Raw genomic sequence first — 24,767 nt, 5'->3', positions numbered from 1 at the left:
AGTCTCCCCCGCTTGAGCCACTGTCATCAGGCATGCTGGTAGCTTTCATGAACACTTGGTAGGCATTTCTGAAAGCCTTCTGTGGTGTTTGTCAGTCCTGTGTAATGAGGTTGCATCTAGAGTAGGAGTCATGGCTTATCCCAGAACAGACTTTGAACTATTACAAGGATAGGGCTATAAGCTACAAGCTGAAAATATTTTCCATTTCATAGTCAATTCTTTCCCAGCTAATTCCACTGACAGTGTTTGGCCATTTAAATAAGCCCTCAAATAAATTAGATTGCTTAGCAAAAGAAAGGGAGGGGAGGCTTTTCCATTGGAAAATGTAGTTACAGCAACATGGCACTTAGGAGTGAGAAAATGAAGGTGGAAGTCTCACATTATCAGTGCATCTTCAAACGCAGACAGTCCAAAGAAATTTTAAGCTCTCATTAGTGATTGAATCAGTTATAAATAGGCACAAATGTCCTTTCTGCCTAGAAAGCCTAAAGAGATTACTCAACAGATGCAAATCTTACTCACTGTGATTGACAGTGGCAGAACATAAAGATAACATGCTGGTATTGAATGTAAATGCAAATAATTCCTATCAATTGCTACCTAGAATTGCAAGTAGTTAGTTTTTTTGCACAGGGTCATCCAGCTGTCTGAATTCTCTTTACAAGTCATGCATTTAAAAATGCAAACTCTGAGTTTTGAAGGTGTTATATAAAAGAGAACAAGAGTTTCCATTAATGATATGAATTACAGAGAGGAATGAAGGAAAGTATTGCTGCCTTAGCAGTGTTCAGTTGTTTGAGGAAACAGAAGAAATTCAGCCATTCTGGAGATTATGGAGTCCTACATTCTAAAAATTGGATTCCTTTGAAATTATGTTAATATAAATATTTTACTTTAAGAACGTAACTGAGATTAGGGGGATGTTTCCTTTGTGTTGGTCTGGTTTGATTTACTCATGCAATCACTGTTGTGTAGCACTTTTCTTTCTATTGAAATTCAACTTCTTTCATCAATAAAATGACTCAGAGGTAGACTCAGTGCTAGATTATTTATGGGGCTTTTGGTAAGATACAGTTGGGTCTGCACAGAAACCTAAACAGTTCTCAGTCAGCTTTCTCACTCCTGTACTGAACTTGCCTAGACTGACTAAGCATAGGGAGGTCATTTGCCAATGAAATATCCAGTGTAACAACTGACCAGATTTATGCCAAGTTAACAAGACGTTAAACAAATCTGATGTAGCTGCCAGTCCCATTTTAAACTCCAGGTCCTAATCAAACGAAATTATAGTATTATATTCTACTTAATATATTTAAAACTTCTCAGCATTCTAGGATTGGGTTTTCCTTCCCCCCCACTAGTTGCTTGAGGCTATGTCATGGTCTGACCTACATAGCTGGCAGACAGCTCCATTGAACACGAGCTCCAGCTGCAATCAATGGTAATAGCATTTTTCTCTTCCTTCCCTACAGGGCTGTGGAAATTGCCTCTTTTCCCCGTCTTCTTGGTGTGATGATGGTCATTTTCCAAACAAATTAAAAAAAAATGCAGATGTTCTCCTCCTCATTGTGCTTTTATTTTTCTGATTCTAGGTATGTGAATATTCAGATGGAACCAAGTCTTTGAAGCTCGGAGACTTTGGACTGGCGACTGTGGTTGAAGGACCTTTATACACTGTCTGCGGTACACCCACCTACGTGGCTCCAGAAATCATTGCAGAGACAGGGTAAGGATAAGACATAGGCCTTGTAACCAGTTATTTTTGTCAGGTAGCTCCTAACTGTTTTAAGAACTAGAATGCTTTAATAGGCTGTCTCTCCATCTTTTTGTAACCAAAGCACCCACGGGCATCATTCACAGTTCCTCAGAGAGGCCAGTTTTTTTGCTCATCCTGACCCCAGAATTCACCTTTGCCTCCTTACCCACCTCCCCTGGACCTGCTGGTGCAGTGGAGTTCATTGGTTTGTGCTCCCTGCCTCACCTCAGCGTTCAGAGCCCATTATACCAGCCATGGCAGCTGCTTGGGGAAAAACAGACAAGCAGAACAGAGTGTTCACATTAGAAATGGAATAATTTATATTGGAAGAGGCTCCAGAGGTCACCTAGTCTAAACCTGTTCTCAGGGCAGCTCTAATTAGATCATGTTGATTCAAGTGACCTTGTTTGGGTGACACATGCTGTTTGATAACTGTTTGCTTAATTAAACAACCCTATTTTTTTGTATTGAACAGGTCATTGCATAAATACAAAATAATTTTTTAACAGGGTAGAATTTCAGGAGTCATCCTTCCTTTTAGACCTATTAGAGCTCCATTCCATGCTAAGCTGAGTCTTGCCATAGCTGTAACCCCCTCTGAATTTGGTCTTCCTAATGGAAGGAGGTTTGTTGTATTGTTTCAGTCGTTGTTCAGTGCATTTGTTGTATGGAGAAGTATTTCACAGCTGCAGTGAGCTCAAATGTCAAACGGCACTCGGTCTGCATGTTTTAGATTTTGACAAACTGAATCTACTGGATAGAAAAGAACAGGGCAAAAAGACCTCTTTTTGACCTCTAGTGTTTTAATTTCCGTGCTTTGAAAGAGAAGTGCAGTTCTTTCCCCCCGTGTTACTCAAGAGACTGGAGGACTGGTGTGTGTCTTGTTGCTTAGCAACACATGATAACCTAAGAGGTAGTTACTTCACTGTAGGGACTGAGAAGGCACATCCTTGTCTTTTATCGTTAGTGATTCTGGATTGGGAAAACCTTGGTACTGACTCGAATTTGAGTATATTCAGAACACTCTGGAGAGCCTTGAGGCTTCTGGTGGGGGGAAAAAAAAAGAAAAACCATAGAATCTTGGTTTCCTAAAGACTGTAAAGTTGTGAAGAAAAAGGTGCTTAGGTACAAAATACATTACCACATAGTCAGCAAGTAATTTAGAACAGATTCTCCTGTATTCATGTCAATGCAATTTTTTTTTCATTGAAATGACTTGTTTTTTTTTTTTAAATTCAGCACAAGTAACACAGCCTTGTTTTCTCAGATATGGCTTAAAGGTGGATATTTGGGCTGCAGGTGTGATCACATACATACTGTTATGTGGATTTCCACCTTTTCGCAGGTGAGTGTCAAAGGGAAAAACAATAAAAATAATCAAGTTCTTTCTCCCTGAAGAAGGCATCCTGGGGGGAAAAACGGTGGATTAGATTGACACATTTTCTTTATGTCTTCGTCCTTTTCTTGAAATTGTTTTCACTTGTCCTTTTTCGGTTCTGGGATTAGTTTTATTTATTTATTTTTCTAAGGTCGCAGCCGGTTTAGTGCTGTGTGCAGGGATGTGGGGGTGTAAGGGCAGAGCCGCTTTTCCTTTTGTCTCCCTGTGTATCCCAGCTCCACGATCCACGGGCACACGCTGCCCTCTGGCGTTTTTTTTGGGACCCGGCAGCTCCCGGGTCTGCAGTGCCGGGGTGGGAGGGTGGCTGGTGGTAAACCGAGGGGAGGGGAACAATTTGTTTATCCTGCACTTTTAACCTTGTTAGTCTTTTTGATAAGTGTCATAGGAGCGGTGGAGTTTGCAAACATCATTCTTGCTACTCAGCGTCACCATATGTAGGAGCTCTACTGAAAATCAAATGGATATGCTTTGTGCCTCAGCCATTTTTATTTTCCAGGGAATTGGCACATTTAAATAGTGAATTCTTCTCTTAAGATATAAATTGTTAATGCGTGGTCTGTTTGTTCATTTTTACAGCAAAATACTTAATTAACTAAAACACCAGACCGAGAATATTTTGCAAAGAACACAATGTAAACAACTCTTGTTTATGGAAAACTATTATTTAGTTTAGGTATTTGGGGTTTTTATGTAGTTAGTTCATGTTTAAAACTGAAAACTTGTTTTGAAAGATACAGTATAGAAACAAATGGCAGTTTATTTCAATAGATTGTAGGGGTTAGGCATGGAGAATATCCATATTCTATTAGAACCAGGCCTTAACCAAGGTTAATAAATATTGCAAAACCAACTCAAGAGCTACACTGTTCTTTACAGAAATAGGTTGAGTGGATGTTCACAGCCAACAAACAAGTTGAAAAACAAAAATCCTGCTGCCATTGATCTCTGAATATTCATGCAACCATGTTTTTGATACAAAAGTACTTATCCTTTTAATATCAGTAGCCTGCCGGTACTCATGATACATTTAGTTTACTGTGTTTTATTTATCTCCTTGATGGATTTTGAAAATTCTCCTGTTTTGATAGTTTAACAGATGAGGCTCATTTCACTACACTTCCTCCACCAATCATATGCTTTCTGTAGCAGGTTCTTTAGAACTAGGCTGGCAAATGACTTACTTTTGAATCCCCTTTCCTGTTCCTGTGTGTTAGCTATACAGTCTCTATTCTGGTAGAAGAGCTTTCACCTCAGTATATTAGGTTTTCTCATCACTTCTGACAGCGTAACTATGGCAAACAGCTCAGAAGTGCTGCCTCTATATAAGCTTTAGAATTATGCATTTCTAGTAGTTATTAACATCATTTCTGTTCCATCCCCAAATCAAGTTAAGAATTCACATGACAAATTGACTTCTTTCTCATCATCTTCTTCATTACTGCTGTTCTGCAGTGAAAACAACCTTCAGGAAGACCTCTTTGATCAGATACTTGTTGGGAAGCTGGAATTTCCTTCTCCCTACTGGGATAACATCACTGATTCAGCAAAGGTACTGCTACATTTTCCAACCTGAAATAGCATTTCTGATGAGTCCCTGAAAAGATGTTGCTCTCTTGGAAAGGCAGACTAGAAGAATTAGAACAGACTCTTACCCACTGCTCCAGTTACTGTGCCTTTGATTTAACTTTAAGCTAAACCAATTAAAAAAGCTCAGGTGTTTCAGGCTGTTGTGTTGCTGTCTGAGTGAGTAAGGGTAGCAGAATGCCAACTGCATTCAGTGACTATCACATGATATTCAGTTTACTTCATGATGGTAGCAGGTTCAGTGCTTCAGCTGCAAAGTAAATGTCTCTAAATTTTCCCCTCCTATTGCTCTTTAAAAAAGAAAAATCATTGCTATGTGGAGTGAATGCAGTTGACATTTCTTCGTATTTTACTTGAGCCAGTTATTAGAACTTTTCAAGAGGTGCAGCCACTGCTAATTAATTGCCCTTGCTAACAGTTCTTGTGTTATCATTGCAGTTTTTTTTAAAACAGTTGTGTCTGCAGGATAAAGGTTCCAACTTGTAAGCCCTGCTACTCAAGCTAATTCACTCATGTGCTCTGAATGATATCTGAAGGCTCATTAGCAAGTAGAGATTATTTTTTTTATCCAGCCAGTGAGAAGTTACTTTTTTTCTGCATTTCCCAATGACTGTTTGTTTATCCATTTATCAACATTTCCCAAGCTGTGGTCATTTCAAACACTTCCAGGCATGCATTCTGAACAAGGCCCTCAGTCTTGGCACTAAAGGTGATCTCTCACTTCATACTTAGACTAAATAACTTGGCTGGCTGGGAAACCTCTCAGTTAGGTATGTTATTATCAGCTTGGAGAAGCCATTCCCCAAAACTGAAGCAATGAACACTCTTCAAATAATGCCTTCAGTTTCTGGACTTTCAGATGCAGTTTCTTGCCTCTGATTGGTACTTTTAATGTACTGTTACTATGTGTGTGCACTGCCCATAGAGGATCTCATCTCTCCCAGGTTTGTTTTTGTTATGGTCACCTGCATGAATATATAGAGAACAAAGTGGAACATTATAGCTGATTTTTTTTAACATTTCCTTTTCATTTGGTTTCAAAAGATTTGGTGAAACATGAGTACAATGAGGAAGTTGCTCTGAAATATGCTGCCCAGCATACTCTTAATCCTGAAGGGCAAATCCTTTGTTCCAGTGAAGTCACGCTGGTATCATTGTTTCTGGAATCAGCTGGCTTTTATTTTTGCCCAGGTATCAAGAAAATTGCACTGAGAAGAACTTGGTGCAACAGTATTTTCAGCTGTAATATCCTTTTCTTAAACTCTTCTTTTTTTTTTTTATTAATAAAGGAGTTAATTAGCCTGATGTTACACGTGAATGCTGAGGCCCGATATACAGCAGCACAGATCCTAAGCCATCCCTGGGTGTCAGTGAGTAAATTACATTTTACTTGTCTCTAATTTTATATTAAACCTGTAAATCTAAGCATTAAAGTGTAATTTTAAGAAGCAGCAATACACTTCTACTAGGTCCATTTCTTTTTATGGAACCACTGGTCCCATTTCCACATAAAGGAGAAGAGCCATAGTCTGAATTTTGCTTCAGCTGTAGCAGCACTGTCAGCTTCTGGGCTCTGAAGGAACAGAATGAGGCTGTCACTTGCTGACTGCAATTAGAAGGTGCTGGGGGTTACTAAAACCTTGAACATAACACAGCAGGCAGATGTGTGACTTCAGCACCTTTTTTGTTATTTTGCATTCAACCTAGAAAACGCTCATCTCAAAAACGTGTCTGTGGAAGGACTGTTGTGCCTTTTGACATCTTACTTGTTGCAAAGCTACTTGGAGTACAGTCTGTTTCTTGAAGCACTTCAAGCTTGAAATACAATTAGCAAATTCAATACCTAATGTAAGACTAAGCTGATGGCTGCCAAGTCCTTCATTTTTTTTGGGCAGCAGCAATGGGGAACACCAAAGTGCACCGATCGATTTAAAATCAGTTCACTGTTAATAAATACTGTTTATAAATAATGTTTATTTTCACATATATTTTAAAAGAGGGAACTGAGTATGATCTATGGAGTTCTGGGACACAAGAGAAGACAACTATAATGAGTGTGTTTGTGCATAACAGCTCCTCTGAAACTTATTTATGGGACTGTGTAACATCTCCACACTTAGGACATGATGGACCATTTAAAATACTGATTTAAAAGAATTCCAAATGACAAGTATGCTTTTTATTTTTAACATTATTTCAAGCACATTATTTTTAACATGCTTGAATAAAACTTGCAGCTTCGCTTTTACTTAGTTGCATTCAAGCATACTTTGGGGTTTTTTTTTTCCTTACTTGAATATTGTGTTTATTCTTATACAGGATGATGCTTCCCAGGAGAATAATATGCAAGCTGAAGTAACAGGTAAACTGAAGCAGCACTTTAATAACACCCTACCCAAGCAAAATAACACATCTGCTGGGGTTTCTGTCATCATGGTAAGAGAAATGAATATTTTTATACATTGATACTCTACTTTGCATATCTTCCTAACAGTGCTCTATGAGCATGTGTGGTGCAAGAATAGCAAAACCAAAGCTAGAATAGTCTCTAATTCTAGTCTTTCTTTATGTATAATGTGGATTGTCTCATCATTGCTTGAGAGCAACCAAGTCCATCACAGTGCGGTACCTAAGCTATAAAAACAAGCTTCCAAACAGAAACATGTAAACACTAAGTAGGTGTATGTTGAATGTGAACTCTTTCATTACAAAAACTGTGATTTTTTTTTTTTTAATCATAATGACCACCTAATTAGTTAAGTAGGCTCTTCCCCTCTGCCCGACCACGTATTGCCTGATCATGAGCATACTGTTGTTCAACACTGTGCTTGCCAGGAAACCAGACCCCGTTTCAGAAACTTTCTCTGTAGTATTGAATGTTTGCCACATTAATTTTGTCCTTATCCAACCCTTGCTACATTTTTTCTGTTCCCTAATGGGGAACTTTCCTTGAAGCATACTACGGGATCCTGACGACCCTACAGCTCAACTTACATAAACAGTAATTCCAGAAGGCAGATGTGTGAATCATGGCAGAAGAAATGGAATTTATTGCTATCAGTACCGAGAACTGCATTTGTAATTGCCCAGTCACTTCTGCAGAGAATATGCAACTGCAGTAGTGATGAACTGCCCTTCTGTCCTTACTGTGGTCCATCCTTGTCTGATGCAAGGATGGACACTGCACATAGAGTATCTTCAGTTAAAAATAAAACCATCTATGGTAGTAACAACAGTGATTTCCACCCTTTCCCATTAGTATTAATTACTCTCGAAGTGCAGCCCACTTATGTTAACAAACAGTTGTTTTAATCATCTGAAAGTCAGTAAATTTAAATAATGTTTCTGCATACGTACATGTGTTTGCAAATACATTTATGTGAATTAAATAGGCCAACAATTTGAATGTAGGACAAGTGATAACATAAAAATAAGTCAGGAAATGGATTCAGGTTCATGCTGTTGTCTGCATTTCATTTGACAGTTTGACTTGACAGTTTGAGAGGGACTTCAGAGCTTCCTTCTTTATACTGTTGAGACTATGGATAAGCCTGAAGCTGAAAACTGGTATAAAATGCACTACATCTAATAAGAGCAATTTTAATTCTAACTCTCAGCCCCTCTCCAACTTGCATGCCACTTAAGCCTGTCTTGGATCTCTGACACAGCATAGCTTCTGGCTTCTTATTGGTGTGGGTTTTTTCTGATTCTGTTAGCTACTGACATGCCTTCAACCAGGAAAGTACACCTCATTTTCCCTTTTCCTGCCTTATTTCCTTCTAACAGGTATGGAAGGATGTAAATGCATAATTATTTATTTCTGAACGCAGCTCCCAGTTACTGGTGAAAGGAAAAGTAAAATCTTGATCAAAAACACTGTGATCTAATGAGGGTTAGGCCCCCAGTTTGTTATTCTTGCCCTGGTTTATCTTGAACTTTGAAATTTAGTTACCTTTGTGTTCAGAAGCTCTTCACTTGTACTAGCACTCATTGCTTAAAAACATTCAGCTTCAGACCAGCACATATTGTAATTCTCGTGTATTGCAGTGCATTGCTATATCAGTCCACCTGCATATTTAATGGAATCCCCTTTAGCATCACTTCATTCCAATACTGTCACCTGGCCAATGCAGATAATACCATCCTGTGGCAGATAAGTAAAACTGCACATCCCCAGTTCAGTGTTCTTGCACAGGAGGCTCCCGCTGCCCCCAAAAGCATGTTGCTGTTAATTCATTACTGATTTTATTTTTTTTGTCAATTTTAAAATGTTCTGTAAATCTAAATTTGTTGCAATTGTGTTAGTTCTGCTTAAAGTAAGTCTAGTTTCTGTCCCTTGCTTCCTTCCTTTTTCCTCCTTTCCCAATGCCTGCATTGCTTTCCTCTGAGTAGGTCCAAGGCAATGGTACGTACTAACTGCGATGCTTTGTTCTGCTGCACAAAAATACATGTTCTCCATTTTTAACAAGAAAGGAGAAATAACTAAGCCAGTCTGAAGTGGAAAAAGCTGTACAGCCACACAAAACCAGTCAAGGAATATCTTTTAAGCACCTACCAAAAAAAATGATCTGTCTTAAGCAATGCATATTTGAAGTATTCTAAGCAAACACTAATATGACTTTTTTTTAACTTCCTCATACATATCCTGATCTATTCTCCTGGCAGTAGTTTTGTGCATATGTATATTTTAACATATCTAAAAGCAATTAGAAAAAACATGAGAACCCTAGGAAGACAGAGCCAAAGAACAAAAACACTGAAATAAACATCGTTTCTATTTAAAATAAACATATTAATTGTCACTTGTTTTATAGTACTACAGACCTAGTCAGGAGATAATATAAAAAACATTCTTGCTTAGTTACAGTAAAATTAAGCCTCCTCTTAAATCTTTTTATAACAGAAAATCCTGAATTGTATTACGTAGGTATGTACTGCTGTGTGCAACGTGTGACAACTACCAGAAGCTGCTGTGAGGACAGCACAGGAGAAAATCACTGTCAAGCATGAACTGAAAGCATGTCCTTTCCCTTTTACATAACTTTACCTGCCACTGAAATAGCAAAAACCACTTTATTTACAACTCTTTTTCCAGCAAACGAAAAAGGAAATGCAATCCTGCCAGCATAGCAGCTGCCTTGATAATGATAAAACTCCTGCAGACCACCTCAAAATCTCATAAGCCCAGATGCAGCTCAGCTGGTCACTTCCTTGCATGCTCTTTGTGCAGAGTTGATTGTTAGTAGCAGAGAATTCAGTTGTGTAGTATGGAATTTTCTCCTGGTACCTCTATGCAGATAAGACTAGTGATGTCACTCACTTAAAAAAACCCCAATAAACAGCAAAACCTACGCATCCAAAATTCGAAATACTAAAATACTTAACCTTTTCTTTTGGGAATTTTTATAGTCAGTACTTTGGTCTGGCAAAGCCTGGCAGGAAGGCCTTGGGGGTAGGAGTGGTGTCACAAGGCTGCTTGCCTCCTCTCCTGCCCAGCACACAGCCATAGCACAAAAGTTGCCATCCATATACATCTAAATCCTTGTAGTCCTCTGTTTGAGAAATCAGAGGTACTAATCCAGCTCCTTGCCAAGTCAGATAAATGAGAAATTTGAATTTATGCATTCCAAAAAAGAAGTTTTCACTACCAAGCTACATGTTCAGTTTGGAAAAAAAGAGGGTAAGTACCTTATTTCTGCTGTCCCTGATGACTTTGATGCAATAAACCACATCTGGGGAAAAAAAAAATGAACCATGCTAAATTTAACTTGTATCAGAAAATTATTTCAATATTAAATATTTTAGCGAATAGTATCAAACTCCTCTAAAAACACACAGAAATGTTCACACTAGCAAAGCAGGTCCTCCTGAGCAATCAGGCAAAGAAAGAAATCCCTAATGAAAAGGCAGAGCACCTGACTTACTTTACAAGTAGCACATCCCAGCTCAGAATATGAAATTCCACATAACATTATAATTCTTAGACATGCATATGGAGGAGGTGCCACAAAGGTGAAACATGTATTTGTTCTCCACTATTCAGTTAAGTTGTCCCACATTTGTGGGTTTAGAAAGCCCCAGCTGTACATGACTGGAGTAAGTGTACCTTGCACCATTCTACGTAACTGAATAAACTACAAAGAACTTAATTTATCTGTTTTAACTTAAATCTGTATTACCAATGGTACTTAAAGCTCTTCCACAAAGTAAGGTAAGCCAAGGAGTAAATGAATTTATAATGATCAGTATCAGCCTTAAAAGTGTGAAACAAGACCAATTACACTGTTCCCCCAAGTCTTAAAAAGCAATTTTGATGTATGTTTTTGACACAGGAACTACTAGATTTCCCTTTAGGTCACTTTAGACACTGCACTAGCAATTAAACATTACACTCTCATTTAATTAAATTGCAGTTGTTGGCTTCAGTAGACATACTACATGCTCCAGATAATCCACCTACTGCACTATGGAGTTGTCAGTTTTCATTCTAACCTGTTACTCTCTTCTCCAGTAAATTCATTTTTAAGTACAGAATTCAGAAATTACATATTTTTGCCACCGTGTCAGCTTTGTGAGAGGTCATTTGCCTACTCTCAGCAATAAGCAGAGAAGCAGACCCTTTTCTCTAAGACAGAAAAAATCATAAGGTTTCCATCTGTCACCTTCAGCAAGGGCTCCTCTTCTGTAACGTGTAGTTTTCTTACAGAAAATGTATTACTGAGCTCTCACTAAGCATCATGTGATGACTTGTCTGCAAAAACACAGGTGCATAAATTTGGCTAATAGCTGCTATGATGAGTTCCTGCTGTATCACAACCACTCACACCATCTTTTTTCCACATCAGACTTGCAAGACAAAGTTTTAAAGGTTGCAACATCCTGGCAAACATATGTCTGGAAAATAAGTTTTCCTTACATTTTCCAAAGTCAGCAACAGAGAATGCTACCATTTAATTATCTATAAGAGTTCTGTTATTTCTCCTTTTTTTCCTGGCTCTAATGCATGCACTTGATGTCTTGTAGATTGTTTTAACCCTTAAGTTCAGACAGGGCTTTATATAACTGCTGATTTCATGATGTGCCTTGGGTTTGTTTTTTTTGTTTGTTTGTTTGTAGAACACAGCTCTAGATAAAGAGAGTCAGATTTTCTGCAGCAAGCGCTGTCAGGACTCTGGTAGAGCTGGAATGGAGAAAATTTCTGCAATTGCTGCTGCAGCTGATGATCCTCGTGTGGCTGGGTCCGAGACCCTCTTCCCTGCTGCTTCTGAGCCACTCCGATCCCCCACGCCGCCTGCCTCAGTATCTCCTGAGCTTGCTGGGGATCAGCCTGGTGCGTAGGACTGATGAAAACAAATCCAACTGAAGCTCCCCCCACTCTGGCCACAGTTTCTCTTCATTTCCCATGACTGTTTTTGGTTTGTGTGCTCCTCTCGTGGCGAGCCCCTGCCAGGCTCTGATCTTCTTTCTCATAGTGAGCGAGTGACCGTGCGCTTTGAGTGCTCTTTGCCCTTGTCTTCAGAACAGCAGTAGGGGAAAGACTGGCAAATGTTAGATGATTTTTAAGTTATCTGTGTTAGTAATTAACTCCATTTCACACAGCCTTGGGCTCTAAATAGACTAACTTATGGTGTAGCTAACCATATTTTTATATGAGCAGTGAGATGATGAACAGTGACCGGGCCTCCCCTCTACAAGCAGGCCCCGTTCTGTTCTTCTCATGAGAATTCTCAGAAAAGGGGGAGAGGAAGACAAGAGATGAAAACTTCTATTTGCCTTCTATTCCAATGCCTCTATTTTTAGCCAAGTTTCTACTAAACTTGAAGAGGCAAATTTTCATGAAAAATTTTTTAGTGGACTAACTGTAAAATACCATGAAACAAACACTGGAGATAGAGAGGGAAGGATGGTTGTTTTCCATCAAGTTTGTTATCTAACTTGCAGGCAGGGTAGTGTTTAGATAATATGAATTTAAATAAAGTGACTTGGGATGTAAACATGAGCACTGGACATTTATTTGTAATGAAGACTGGAGTGAAGGAAGCCTTTTTGTTTTAGCCATTTTCTGTCTTAACTGCAAGTGTCCCATCCACACCTTTCTCCAGGGTCAGACTACCTATTAGGTAAAATAAAATTATGTTGGACCTGTGAAGGGAAAGCCTGCTGCATGTGATCCAAGCTACGATGAACAGAGCAGCTCCCACTTCTAGGATGAGCTGATACAGGAGCTGCCATCAATAGCCATCAAAGGTTGTCAGTGCTATCCCCCTGTTCACCTGGTGCAGGCACTGGAAACAAGGATTGGGGAGCAGCTGTCCTGAATCTGCAGTCACAAAATAGATGAGGTTTTTATCTTTACCATAATGCTTAGTTCAGTATAGTATGTATTCAGCTTAATTCTTTTCCTTTGCTCGTTCTTATGAATTGGTCATAGTTCATTTTCTCTCTTAGCTATACTTTCTACTAGAATTGTAAAAGAAAGACCTGCAATAAACTTTCTTCATTTAAAAAAAAAAAAAGAGATAAAAAGTCATTCATTTCTTTGAGAACTCAGTTATTTCATCAGCGAAACTGTTGTCTTCCATACCTACCAAAAACACTTCATAGAATTAATTTGAGGGATTCCCTTAACCTTTTAAACTTAATTGACTCCTGTGGAAGGCTTGGGAACACATGATTAAACACGATGGTTTTACCTTTTGAAGAGGCATTTAAAGATCAGGAAGTGCCAACTGAGAACTTAAGGTCACGGTAGCTGAAAGATGTACAGCAAGAAGAATGGTAATAAAGGTAGGGAAACACATTACATGTCTTAAACTATGATAAAAAGGTTGGGTACAAGCAGTCATTGTGAATTAACTTTGTTGTGGGCTCGGTAGAGTTAAGTTTTAAGATATTTGGAGAGTATGAGAATAGCCTTTATATAAAATTATATACATTCACAATTTGAAACAGTGCAAAAATATGAAGCTAGCACTCTACCCTTAGAACAGAAACTATGAGAGTCTGTTAGCTGGCCCTGTGTGTGGTTGGTAATTTCTATAACAAGTCTCAGATGAAGCTCAATAAAGAATGTGTGATTTCAGGTGGAGAGGGTTAACCAGCCACTACCCACCAGAGCTGAATTCAGGGATTAGTGGAGAGGGAGCACCAAGAAAGTGATGAATGCTTGGTTGAGTTCTGTTTTTCCTAAGAGGATGGATATTCAGGTGTGCAAGGCCTAGATATTTATTTTATGAGGCAAAGCCTCTCATGGATTAGCAGAGATACCCAAAGTGTTACACAAAACCTCATGCATATGTAAAAGAAAGGATGATAATTTGCCTGGTCAACAGCTGCCAGTTCTAAACTATTCCTTTGTCTAATGGAAGAAGAGAATAAAGATATAAATATCCTGAAATTGTGTCCCTGAGTTCATGACTGATCAACATCTGATCATTCTTATACAAGTATTTTGATTCACAGAGCAGAGGCGGGTGCAAGACTGTGCCAAAATGCCTATTTAAAGATAGTGATGACAGCTGGAAACGATGATCATATGGCCAATATAATTGGATAAAAACATGGGATAGGTGGGAAAGTTCTTAACTCTATGTATGACCTCAGGAAAGTAGTGTCACTACTCCATGCCTTAATATAGTTCCACTTCTTGAGCTTCCACTTGTTTGAGCTGGGGAATTTCAGTCCTTTAATTCAAGGGAGTGAATCTGCGAAAACCTCATTGACCTGTCTCAGAAACAGAGGTTCACAGTTCAGGTATGTGGTAGCAAGACCAGCAACAGTGGCAACTTCTGCAACATCTAATGCTGCTTTTCTTCTCTGTGTTTCAAAATCACACTAAATGTATATGAAAGAGGTTGCCAAAATATATAATAAAAGCAACCAGGCGTCATTCAGCGGTTTCTTGGAGTGCCCTAGTGGTATGGGAGACACTCTAGCACCCTGGTGTACATCCAGGAGATCAGAAGCAAGATCCAACCATATGATTTCCAACAGGGATGACACATTTGGCCTTTATGAGAAAACTCTCAGTTTCCTCAATCAATTTGAGGAAATTTAATCGGTTTTGATCAATTTGAAATAAAAAACTGTTAGCTAGGAAGCAGTCATGTGTTACACCACTGCCTCTGTGCTCACCAAAACAGGGTTCAAATTCCTATTCACCGAAATTATTTTGGTCATCATTAACTGCATTAGTTTACTGAAGATCTTGGGTTGGTTCTGCATAGAATTAAACTATTTTGGATTTCATGTGATGTTGTATCGTGGTAAATCCAAGCGAGTGGCTCAAGTGTTACACAAACATCCTAACCCAGTATGGGAAAGGTCTCACTGGTTTAGAGCAACACCCTCAAAACAGCCCATCTCTGGGTTTATTTAATGAGGATAAAACCAGTTTCTCAAGAACAATATAGTGATCTTTACTCCTTTTGAATTACTTTTGGGAGAAAGAGAAAGCAAAACAGAGATGCCACACCACGAACACACTTAAATCTCCGTGAATATTAGGACATAAAATGGAAAAGCTACAATCTGGACAGTCACTATATCTAGGCCATTCTTACTCAATATATCTAACAGCAATCATGTCCTGACTAAAGCTACAATAAAATTAATTTCCCATTACTTTAGCTCTTCTGGACATTTATTGTGCTGACTGCTAAATCAGCAGAGCAGGAATCTTAATCAGGGATAAGTGCTGCAGATAGTTGGAGGACTACCAAGAGGGTGTCAGGGCAGAAATAGTAACAGATCCATACACCTTGCAAGAGGTTCCCTTTCAGGTGCAGAGGGTTTCTCGTAACACACAGCACAACATAGCCAACAACTGCAGAAATATTCTCAGAAGTCTCACGGCATTCATTTCCCTCTGCTTGTAGTAGCACCACAACACAAGCTTCCTTCAGAGAACACCCCCACCCTGACCACCCCATCACCTCTTGCCAGATCCTACGGCATTTCTATCAGAAATTTTCACAAAATAGAAGGGGTTTCAAGATACTTCTGCCAAGTACTTCTTCACAAACCAAATGTGCAGCACTGCTGCTGACTCCTTGACTCTCTGACCACCCTGACTCTCAGCAGCAGCAAATGCTACTTTCCAGAGCACCTCCCATAAAATCCAGCTGACAGCTGGTCCCTCTGAACTTACCAAAACAGAAGAAAGCCCAGACTGTCACATAAAGAAATGCTTTTCATAAATGCTCTCTCTGCATTTGAGGAGAGAAGTCAGTCTCTCTTTTCAGGAATATTCTGCAAATAACAGCCAAATGAGGCCCAGCTGCAGGTTAATGCCTGGCACCTGCTAATTAAGCAGGTTTCAGGCAATCCATGCGACACAGGTGCTGCCCTGAACAGACTAACAAATACCTGAATAGCTGCAAATTTAACCCTGCTTTGCCATCTCACCACAAACATCACGACGTGGACTAGTTCAGCCAAAGCTGAGATCCCAAGTGCACACCTGGATCCCCAGAGGGTATGTGGGCTTATCTATGGAAGGAGGGGCATGTCCTACTCACCAAAGCAGTCCAGAATGGGGGTGTCCTCATAGGCCTGCTCCAGAGAAGGTGAAGATGTCCTTTCCCACAGAAGGGCTGCAGCAATCAATATGCAGAACACCAGGCTGCAGCAGCTGCTGCTTCCCCACGGAGTGGTCATGCCATCACACTGGCTGGATGCAACTCGGGACAGCACACACAGGTACAGTTGTGCTTTCAGTTTGGGAAAGCAGCTCATGATCAAATAGGGCCCTTTCTGAAACAAGCAATCTGCCAAATCAATGCCCTATGAAATATTTTGGCTCTAAGATCAGAAACTATTATTTCTCTCAATAATAAAAGTGTTTCCTAAGTCAGTGGGAAATCAGAAAGAGAAGATATTCAGGATTTCCATTTGGCAAAATACACCTTTGCTTGTTTGTTTTTTCCCCTCCACCCAGCCTAGGAAATCTACCACTGGCTTCAAACAAATGCAAGTTGCACTTCAAGAGCATACCAATTACCCCTCAGACTCTTCTGATATGAGGCTATGAATGTTGTTGAACTGAAAGAACTGTGAAGTACAAGTTTTGCATAGCAAATGTTATTGCTTGGTACACTGGGCACTTACTACAACAGTCTTTGCTTAATCACATCACATTCCGCTACACAAAACATAAAAATAACTACTGATATCACCATAACCACCTCCATATGAAAATGTAGCAAGCACAGAAAACTTGGTCAGCATTTCATAAGCACCAAGAGTACATTAAATGCATTAGCCGTGACATCTTTTTTCCTCTGTTGGGAATATACCGTGGAATCACAAGAACCCAGTACTGCACTGAAGCCCTCAATTACAAATGTAATTTTATTTAATTTCTTCACTCAAACTGAATTTTCTCATTCCAAATCTTTACTGAAAGAGATAGTAATTAAATGCTTAGAAAAACCAGGAACTGCTCTAGTAGGCAGCTAGAGAAATGTATGTATCCATACAGATATGGAATGTAAATTTCAACTCATATAGATCACAACATACAAAGAAGATTTTTATGCAATACAGACTTACAAAACAATAACAGTTCTTTTCACAAATATTTTCACAGAGTTCTGCACAGCAATCTTGTAGAAAAGTAGATTTGTGCAACACCAAAATAACTTATTGTTCCTTAGTATAAATTACTTTTCATTTCCTAAAAGAAAGAGGTAATTTAATATGACTGGGCAGGATCTGGCTGGATTTGGTGATAGCAAAACGTGAAAGACATCGTTGCTATATGCAGAAAAGGAACATGGCATGTGCTACAGTATTGCAGGGGCAAATTCTGAGGGGAAAAAAAGAAAGTAAGTCACCTGCAAGTCTAGTACTTCTGCTGCTGTATGGGGGCCACGCTCCAGCAAGCACCTGCTGCCTCAGTGCTTTCACAGTCCACCAGCAGAGGTGTGCTTTGGAATTTGCACCTCACCTACTAAAAAATACCTGCCTCTGTCAGCTTCTACTTTAAAGTCTTCAAAACAGCCTTTCTGATTTTGAGGAACAATCCACATTTTGGTGTGCTTTGAAGGAGATGCCAGATAGCAACTAAAAGGATTCACACACAAACTCCATTCCTGATTTCTCTCTCTTAAATGCACAAAACATACAACTAAAAAAAAGAACTAATTGCCTAGGCCTAGAAACATGCTTGAATAGTAACATTGATGGAAATGATTTGCAAAGTTTAAAATTACATTAACCATAATTTAAATATTACCCCTTGATTCCCAGAAACTTCAGTGCTGATGTAGTACAATCATTTGGAAAAGTACAAGACAAAGTGTGGTACAGATAAAACAGATTAAAATTCCCCAAATATCATAATTCATTTCCATTATGTTAAAATCATATATTCCTCAAGGTTATAGATAAAGCTTCAGATGGAAAATCTGTTTCTTCATAATATAACTAGAACGTGAGTTTTAACCATCTTCACTTTAGGTTTTGTTTACATACAGGGATCAAAATAGACTTCTCCTTGTGACTAAAAATATAGATTTTTAACTACAGAACCCAGCAGCTGTTTTTCTGCTTCTTTGCCCTTCCCCCAAAAAAGTCAAGCGAGGTCTACAAAAATAGCAATTAACTTTAAAAAATAGGTTGCTTCTTCCAGCAAATTTAAGTTACATTCAGATGTGATATAACTATTTATAAAGGAACCATGTGGCTCGACGCCAAGAGAGGTGTGCTGTGTTCAGTTCCCTTCTGACACAGCTGCCCATGTCAGTGCTCGTGTCGGTCGCTGTGAGGATCAGTATCTGGTTTGATACTCGTGGTGCCAACGATTGAAGTCATTGTAGAAAACCACGATGCTCCCGGATGCCATGCCAGTCATTATGCACCTAAGGAAAGCACAGGAGCACACTGGTTAGTGAACCACCTCATGGTCAGGTATATGAGTCAAAAACCTGAGGATTTACATCAGCCTAGGCCCAAGAACCCTGAGGACGCGACCAGCTTCCACCGAAGACAGCTGGAGCTAGAAGTGCTCCACAGATCAGAAAACTCAGGCTTTAGGAGCTCCCATCTTGGCCTTCCAAGAACTTCAGAAAGCTGGATTTGAATAAAACCTCTGGCAGGCTTATGGATCACAAAGAGTACAAAACAACATGCGACAGTTTTTATGGTCAGCCTGAAGCTATGGTTGAGAGTTAGACAACAGAACTGTTCACCAGCATCACTGTCCCACAAGGCCACTTCAGATTTGCCAGGATTATTTCTTGGCTGGCTTGGTTTGGTTTTTAGGGATATTGGAGTGGGATGAAGCCCTGATGAAGCAGCAAAGTGAAGGAAAGCTCGAAGTGTTCATTTCAGTTTCGGCTCCCTCAGTGAAGCACATCTACAGGAAGGAACTGGATGCGGGCACAGGCCTTGAGTTGGAAATATTAGTGTTTGAGTTTGAAAGTGATCTGAAGGTTTCGATTGTTTTGGAAGCTCCTGAAAGCAATCACTGTGCTTTCCCACTGAGGCAGTCTTTCTTTCTAAATTCCTTCCCTTGGCCTACTACTAGAGATCATTAGACATATTTGAAAAGCCATGACCCTGACACAGCACACAATTACAGGAGTTTCTACATTTTCCTCTCTACTGTCTCATTAAAGTATTACAAAAATCAGAAGTGTAGGGATGTATAAAATTCTGGCACCTCAGGAAAAAAGCCTCAGAATTAAAAAATTCAGAGTAAAAAGCTGCGATTTTTCCTTCAAAACAAAGACTGAATAGGTGATCATCAAAACATTGCATTTTGATAGTATGACAGCATTTCATTTCAAGAGCACTATTCTGATTCTTTTTCTATTAGGTTAAAATGTCTTTTTACACACTCTCAAACACACACATTTATGCATACCAAATAAATAATGCTGAGTAATTATGTAAAATTACTCAGTAAATTACTCCGAGTAGATCTCTTCTGAGTGTCCTTGTCTTCAAGCCAGAAGTGAATAGGTTCCTAACTTGAGCTCATGAATAAATTTATATATTTCCATGTTAGATTTCAGTTTATTAACATGCCATAAATTACAGTTTAAAGATTCTCTAAATGCAAAATTTTATACATCTCAGAGGTCTGACGTTCAACAGCTGTAACTCCAGTTTTTGAAATATATTTAACAGCAGAGGCTTTTTTAATGGAAAATGAAAGCTGTTCAATGTTTCATTGAAATTCACAGGTTTTCCTGGCTTGGATTTTTTTAAAGTTCATTTTAGCTAAGTTTTAGAAATTTAGTCAAAAATTTTAAACCATTCAGTATGGATTTCAGTAAGCGGAAGGTTAAGAGCCTCAGCAATATGCTTTACTGCACAATGTAGACATTCCTAAGTGATTCAGGAGCCAAATCTGCTTGAAAAGTACACAGGAGCACCACTAATACACCAAAGCAAATAAAATTCTAGCCTGAAAGCTAAAAGTGTACAAACGAGATGGTAAACATCCATCTTATAAACAAACACTGTTTTTGTGACAAAAACACAGAAGCACTGTTACAGATGCACTGGAAAGTGTGATGTAAAACTGCAGCGAAAATACTCACTGACCACCTTCAGTAGGAGTCTTCAAAAAGGTTTATGATGTATGTAGATAAAATAAATTGTCTAAAATAAGAATTACTCTTTGCTTTAGCAAATACATGGATGTGTGAAGGGAATCTTGGTGTGCAACTATTCTAACTGCTCTATTTTTAACATAAAGGTCTGGAATTAGGAACGTGATTTGTATCATACGTGAAAGAAGAGAGATGAAAGCACACATGTAACCTTCCACCTCCATGTGACCCACACTCTACATTGGCCCAGGCCAATAACTCAACCTATCTTGAAAGTCTGCCAAATAAGATTTCTTGGATCTCTCTCTTCATTCCCCCAAGAGCTAAAATCCTGAAAAATATTATCTGCCCTAAATATGACATGTTAGGAAAAAAACTTACGCAAGCACAGAATTCTCAAGATAATCACCAGGATCTGTGACCCACAGAAAATCAAAATTGGAAGAAAAACAGAAATGCAATTTAATTGTAAGCATGTATTCTCCAAAATTCTTGTCCAGACCAGGCTTTGCTCTCACCTTTGGTCATATGACAGGGCCATGGATCGGATTCCAGCATCACACCCTGGGTAAGCAAAAAGCTGCTTGAGGTCCCACATCTGCCACACCATGACAACTCCATTGTCTCCACCTGTAAGTAGATACTGTCCATCTCGACTCAGCTGAATTGCCTAAGGGGAAATCACATGGATATTTGTCAGATAAATATGTGTTGCTCTAACTCCCCCACTTTTACTTTCAATAAAAGGTTTCATATTGACAGCTGAAGATCCAATACAACATCATATCAATACAAGCTTTTGGGAAGCAATATTATTGTTATATTATTTTACCCAGCAGTTATTTACCCAGTTATTATGCACAAATCTCTTTAATACATTAGATGTCACTAGCTGAGTTCTACCTGACCTGTGATTTACTCCATATTCCAAAGATCTAATATCAGGTCAGCTAAAGAAATTTACTCTTCTAATTAGCTAGATTTACAAGACCCAGCAGCACTGGCATTCCCCCAAGGGTCTTAATACTATCCTAGCAGAGGCTGACTGCTGAAGGGAACCAAAATGTTATACAAATCAGTAGAATTAATTTAGACCAGCATTTTTAGATTCCTGCTCTGGATTAATAAAATAGTGATCCCACCTCTCTTAAGAGACACGGTGTTTCCTTTCGTCATCCATCCTGAAACTGCCTATGACAAATTCTATGGCTTATACCCTGATTTTGTATGCATCATGGGGACTGATGGCAAATCTACACTTGAAATCTTTATTTGGGATCCGGATCATGGAGAAAGATGGGGTATCTTTGGGTTTCAGAGTGAAATTTCTTGAAACAGGAGTCTTCAATCTATTTTGGTATTTCTTCTTGGAAAAATCACGATACATAAAAATAAATGTGGGTAGCCTTTCAACAAAATACACACTCTTCATACCATAACTTATTCATGATAAATTTCAGCTCCCTGACGCAACTTTTCAATAGAATGATGTAAGAATAGAGGATATTCAGAGCAACGGCTTTTAAATTCCAAATACACACGTTCTACAAACAGGCTGATCCACTTTAACTAAAACATTGTCACTGGAAGGCAAGGAAATTGCCTCAAGATGATAGTGCATAAGCAAAATTCCAGCTCAAAGATTTAAATTTAGGAAACAGTAGAAAGAACTGAAGATAGGACCTTGCAAACATCTCTCTCTGCTGAAGTCTGCAAGTATTCTAGCACTTGCAGTCTCTGCTTCTACAGTTTTGCCATATGCAAAAACCTGCTACATACTGTGATTTTAAATTCCTCAGGAAAAGGAAGGTTTGGGGTTTTTTTAACATACATAATTTATAGTGCCTGCCCCACAAAAAAATGAGAGAAGCTAAAACACAAAGACATTACGTTCATGCAACATTGAAGTGTTTATACAGACTGCTGACAAGCCTAGAAACCAAAATATACAGTGTGTGTAAGATACTGCTCCATGAACAGCAATAACTGAAGTCAGACATATTGCACATCTGTATTTTTGTATTGCTGTACTCTATTACTATGATGCCAAATACATTCTTTCAGAATTATATGATGTGCAACACTTAGATTAAGATAGAGTTTCTATATTATGTTATAAATTTTGAGTGTTTACTGCAACAACTCCCAAGTAATCAGAATGAATCACATTGCTAGAATTTTATTTCACACAGTAACTTTAAAAGGAATCTAATTGAAATACAAACGCATACTGTAAACAAAATACAACACTGAACAGAAAAAAAAAAGGATGATAAAACTATTCCAGCTGTGTTTTGAATTACGATGACAAGACACACATGTAAATTTGGACACAATAAAGCATATTTTTCTAAGTATGAAAAACTAAATACTAACCAAGGCTAGAGTTGAGTATGCTGAGCTGAAGCTTCTCTCCCCCAAGAAACAAATGTTCCAACCATAAATTGCTTCTGTGATTGTTTTTATCAGCCTACAAAAACATGGGAAGCACCTCCCAGAGCACAGACTCAAGGAGCCTGAAAACACTAATTTAGAGGCCATCTTAGAAAAGTAGAGTAACTCAGTAAGAAAGACGTAGAAAACAAACTGATATGACTGTGAAAACTATGTAGAACTTGCATGTAGATCATGAGATCTAACATACCACACATAATTATGAAAGAGATTATTCATTAGAAGCAAAAATCAATATGGGGTGGTTTTCTTCTCTATAGCAATGGCAGTCTCCTAAGGGTATTTTCAAATTGCAATGAAGACCGTGACAAATAATTATTTGCTACACTTATAAAATTCAGCTGATGAAAATCCATTAACCTTATGGTCATGGTTCACTTGAATTTTATACTTGAGGCTTTTACCGAAGAAATGCTATATTAAAAGGCAAATTAAAGCCATTAATCTTTTAACTCTTCCACTACCTGCAAGATGCAATGGGGTTTGTGATCTTTTGATTATATAAAGTATAGGCTTTGAACCCTTACTAATACCTATGCAATTTTACTAAGTCATTGGCTTGTCAGGAGGACAAGATGTTGATTTATTTAGTTTTATTGTCTATTAATAAATTTCTCAGCCACTTGCCTATATATATATATGCACACATATATATGAATGAAGGAAGGAATGAATGAATGGAAGAAAAAGGTCACCCTGTCAACATTTCAGTTTCATGATATGCCCTCCAAGATTTAACAAACAAAAGGATGCTTTTACTCCCAAGTACTCCAACTGGTATAGAAGATGACATGAATCAATTTTACTGTTCTGCTTTTCCCCAGCGTAGTTTATCTACAATTCTACTAGCTATGAAACTGGAACAACTCTGCAACTAATCTTTCTCACAACACGAGCTTCAGACTCTCAAATAATCCCCAAAGCGCACAATTTCAGCAACGTTCTAAAAGCTGCATTTCTGACTTGTATTTCCTTGGAAAGTCTCAAAACTTTGCACAAATCCCTTTTAACGTTTCGGGTTTTTGAAAGGCAGTGCTTTGTAAAAAGGCAGAGCTGACACTGTGACAGCCCTGGCTTACAGCAGCAGGAGTCTTGTGGGCACTTCCACATTTCAAAACAGACTCATGAAAGGAAAATAAATTGGTTCCTCTGGGTGAAACAGCATACAGCCTTTGCTTAGGGTAAAATAACTTTGCTTCTCACAACAAGCAGACTATTTAGAGTTAAGTTATTCATTAAGATATCTAAACACTACATGGTAGATGTACTGTGATATGCCTAAGCTCCGCCGAGCAATACAGTATTTAAAACAAAAACAGGTGGAAGGCATTGATTAGACCCTGAATTTCCCCAGAGCATCTGAAATTTTTCTAGCAGTTTTCTAGCCCAAGAATACAAGAAGGAAAATCAGAATGTTGATCCAAACATCACTACTGAAAACTGCTAGTTTCGCCAATAACGTTCTGAAATACTGGCCCATAATGACAGAGGGAAACAGAAACTGTGAATGTTACATTACAGATTCAACACTTATGACCTTTTCCTTCCCTTTTCCATCCTCCTCAAGCAAAAGCCAAGGAAAAGTGTTTGTCGGCACAGCCCATGGGTAGGTGCTATTCATTTTAAATGCCCCACTTTAATCATGCAGTTGCCACTCGCCTTCTAAGATGATATAGTGCAGAAGCACTGGGAAAGACGCTGTAGGTTGTTTAAGCGTAAAGCTCAGCTGGGACCACTGGGAGAGAAAGAAAACAAAACAAAACAAAATAAAACCCCAAACCCTGTACAAACGTAATTCTGGCCCACAGAGAGCAGAACTTCCACCGCCTCTAGCAACATTCCTAAAGCTGTGGGTACTGACTGAAACACTACAGAAATTGTTTTAGCCGGCAAGGGAGTTCTAGATATTTTACAGATTTGCTGGCCTAGCTGACAACATAATCACAACTGAAAGTGACAGATTATCAACATTATTAATGTAAAAAGAGAAAACACTGTGATATGTTCTTGC

At 38.7% G+C, this 24,767-nt stretch overlaps 2 protein-coding genes across 8 annotated transcripts in view; one reads left to right on the top strand and one right to left on the bottom strand.

The window, feature by feature from the left end:
* Positions 1-13,220, top strand: part of DCLK2 (doublecortin like kinase 2) — an 83,768-nt gene extending 70,548 nt beyond the window's left edge. For 2 of the 6 annotated variants that reach the window (XR_003542957.2, XR_003542956.2), the window contains 7 exons: positions 1,593-1,726; positions 3,024-3,101; positions 4,608-4,704; positions 6,029-6,109; positions 7,059-7,175; positions 8,224-8,306; positions 11,856-11,930. Coding sequence is in view for 4 of the 6 variants with exons in the window: in XM_027732836.2 (XP_027588637.1) it covers positions 1,593-1,726; positions 3,024-3,101; positions 4,608-4,704; positions 6,029-6,109; positions 7,059-7,175; positions 11,856-12,077 (729 nt within the window). In the remaining 2 variants the exon portion in view is untranslated. The other 4 variants (XM_027732836.2, XM_027732837.2, XM_027732839.2 and 1 more) reach the window with 3 other exon arrangements.
* A 3,852-nt stretch (positions 13,221-17,072) lies between these two features.
* LRBA (LPS responsive beige-like anchor protein) overlaps positions 17,073-24,767 on the bottom strand; it is a 402,048-nt gene continuing 394,353 nt past the window's right edge. For both annotated transcript variants that reach the window (XM_039391039.1, XM_039391040.1), the window contains 2 exons: positions 20,821-20,972; positions 17,073-18,601 (listed from right to left, as the gene is read on the bottom strand). In XM_039391039.1, coding sequence (XP_039246973.1) covers positions 18,511-18,601; positions 20,821-20,972 — 243 coding nt within the window. In that variant the 3' untranslated portion in view covers positions 17,073-18,510. The remainder of the gene's footprint in view (positions 18,602-20,820; positions 20,973-24,767) is intronic.

This window comes from Pipra filicauda, unplaced genomic scaffold (genome assembly GCF_003945595.2).
Source record: "Pipra filicauda isolate LSUMZ 115617 unplaced genomic scaffold, ASM394559v2 scaffold8_size5757611_pilon, whole genome shotgun sequence".
NCBI classification, from domain to species: Eukaryota; Metazoa; Chordata; class Aves; order Passeriformes; family Pipridae; genus Pipra; species Pipra filicauda.
The sequence above is the reverse complement of the archived record's forward strand: the minus strand, read 5'-3'. Positions and strand labels throughout refer to the sequence as shown.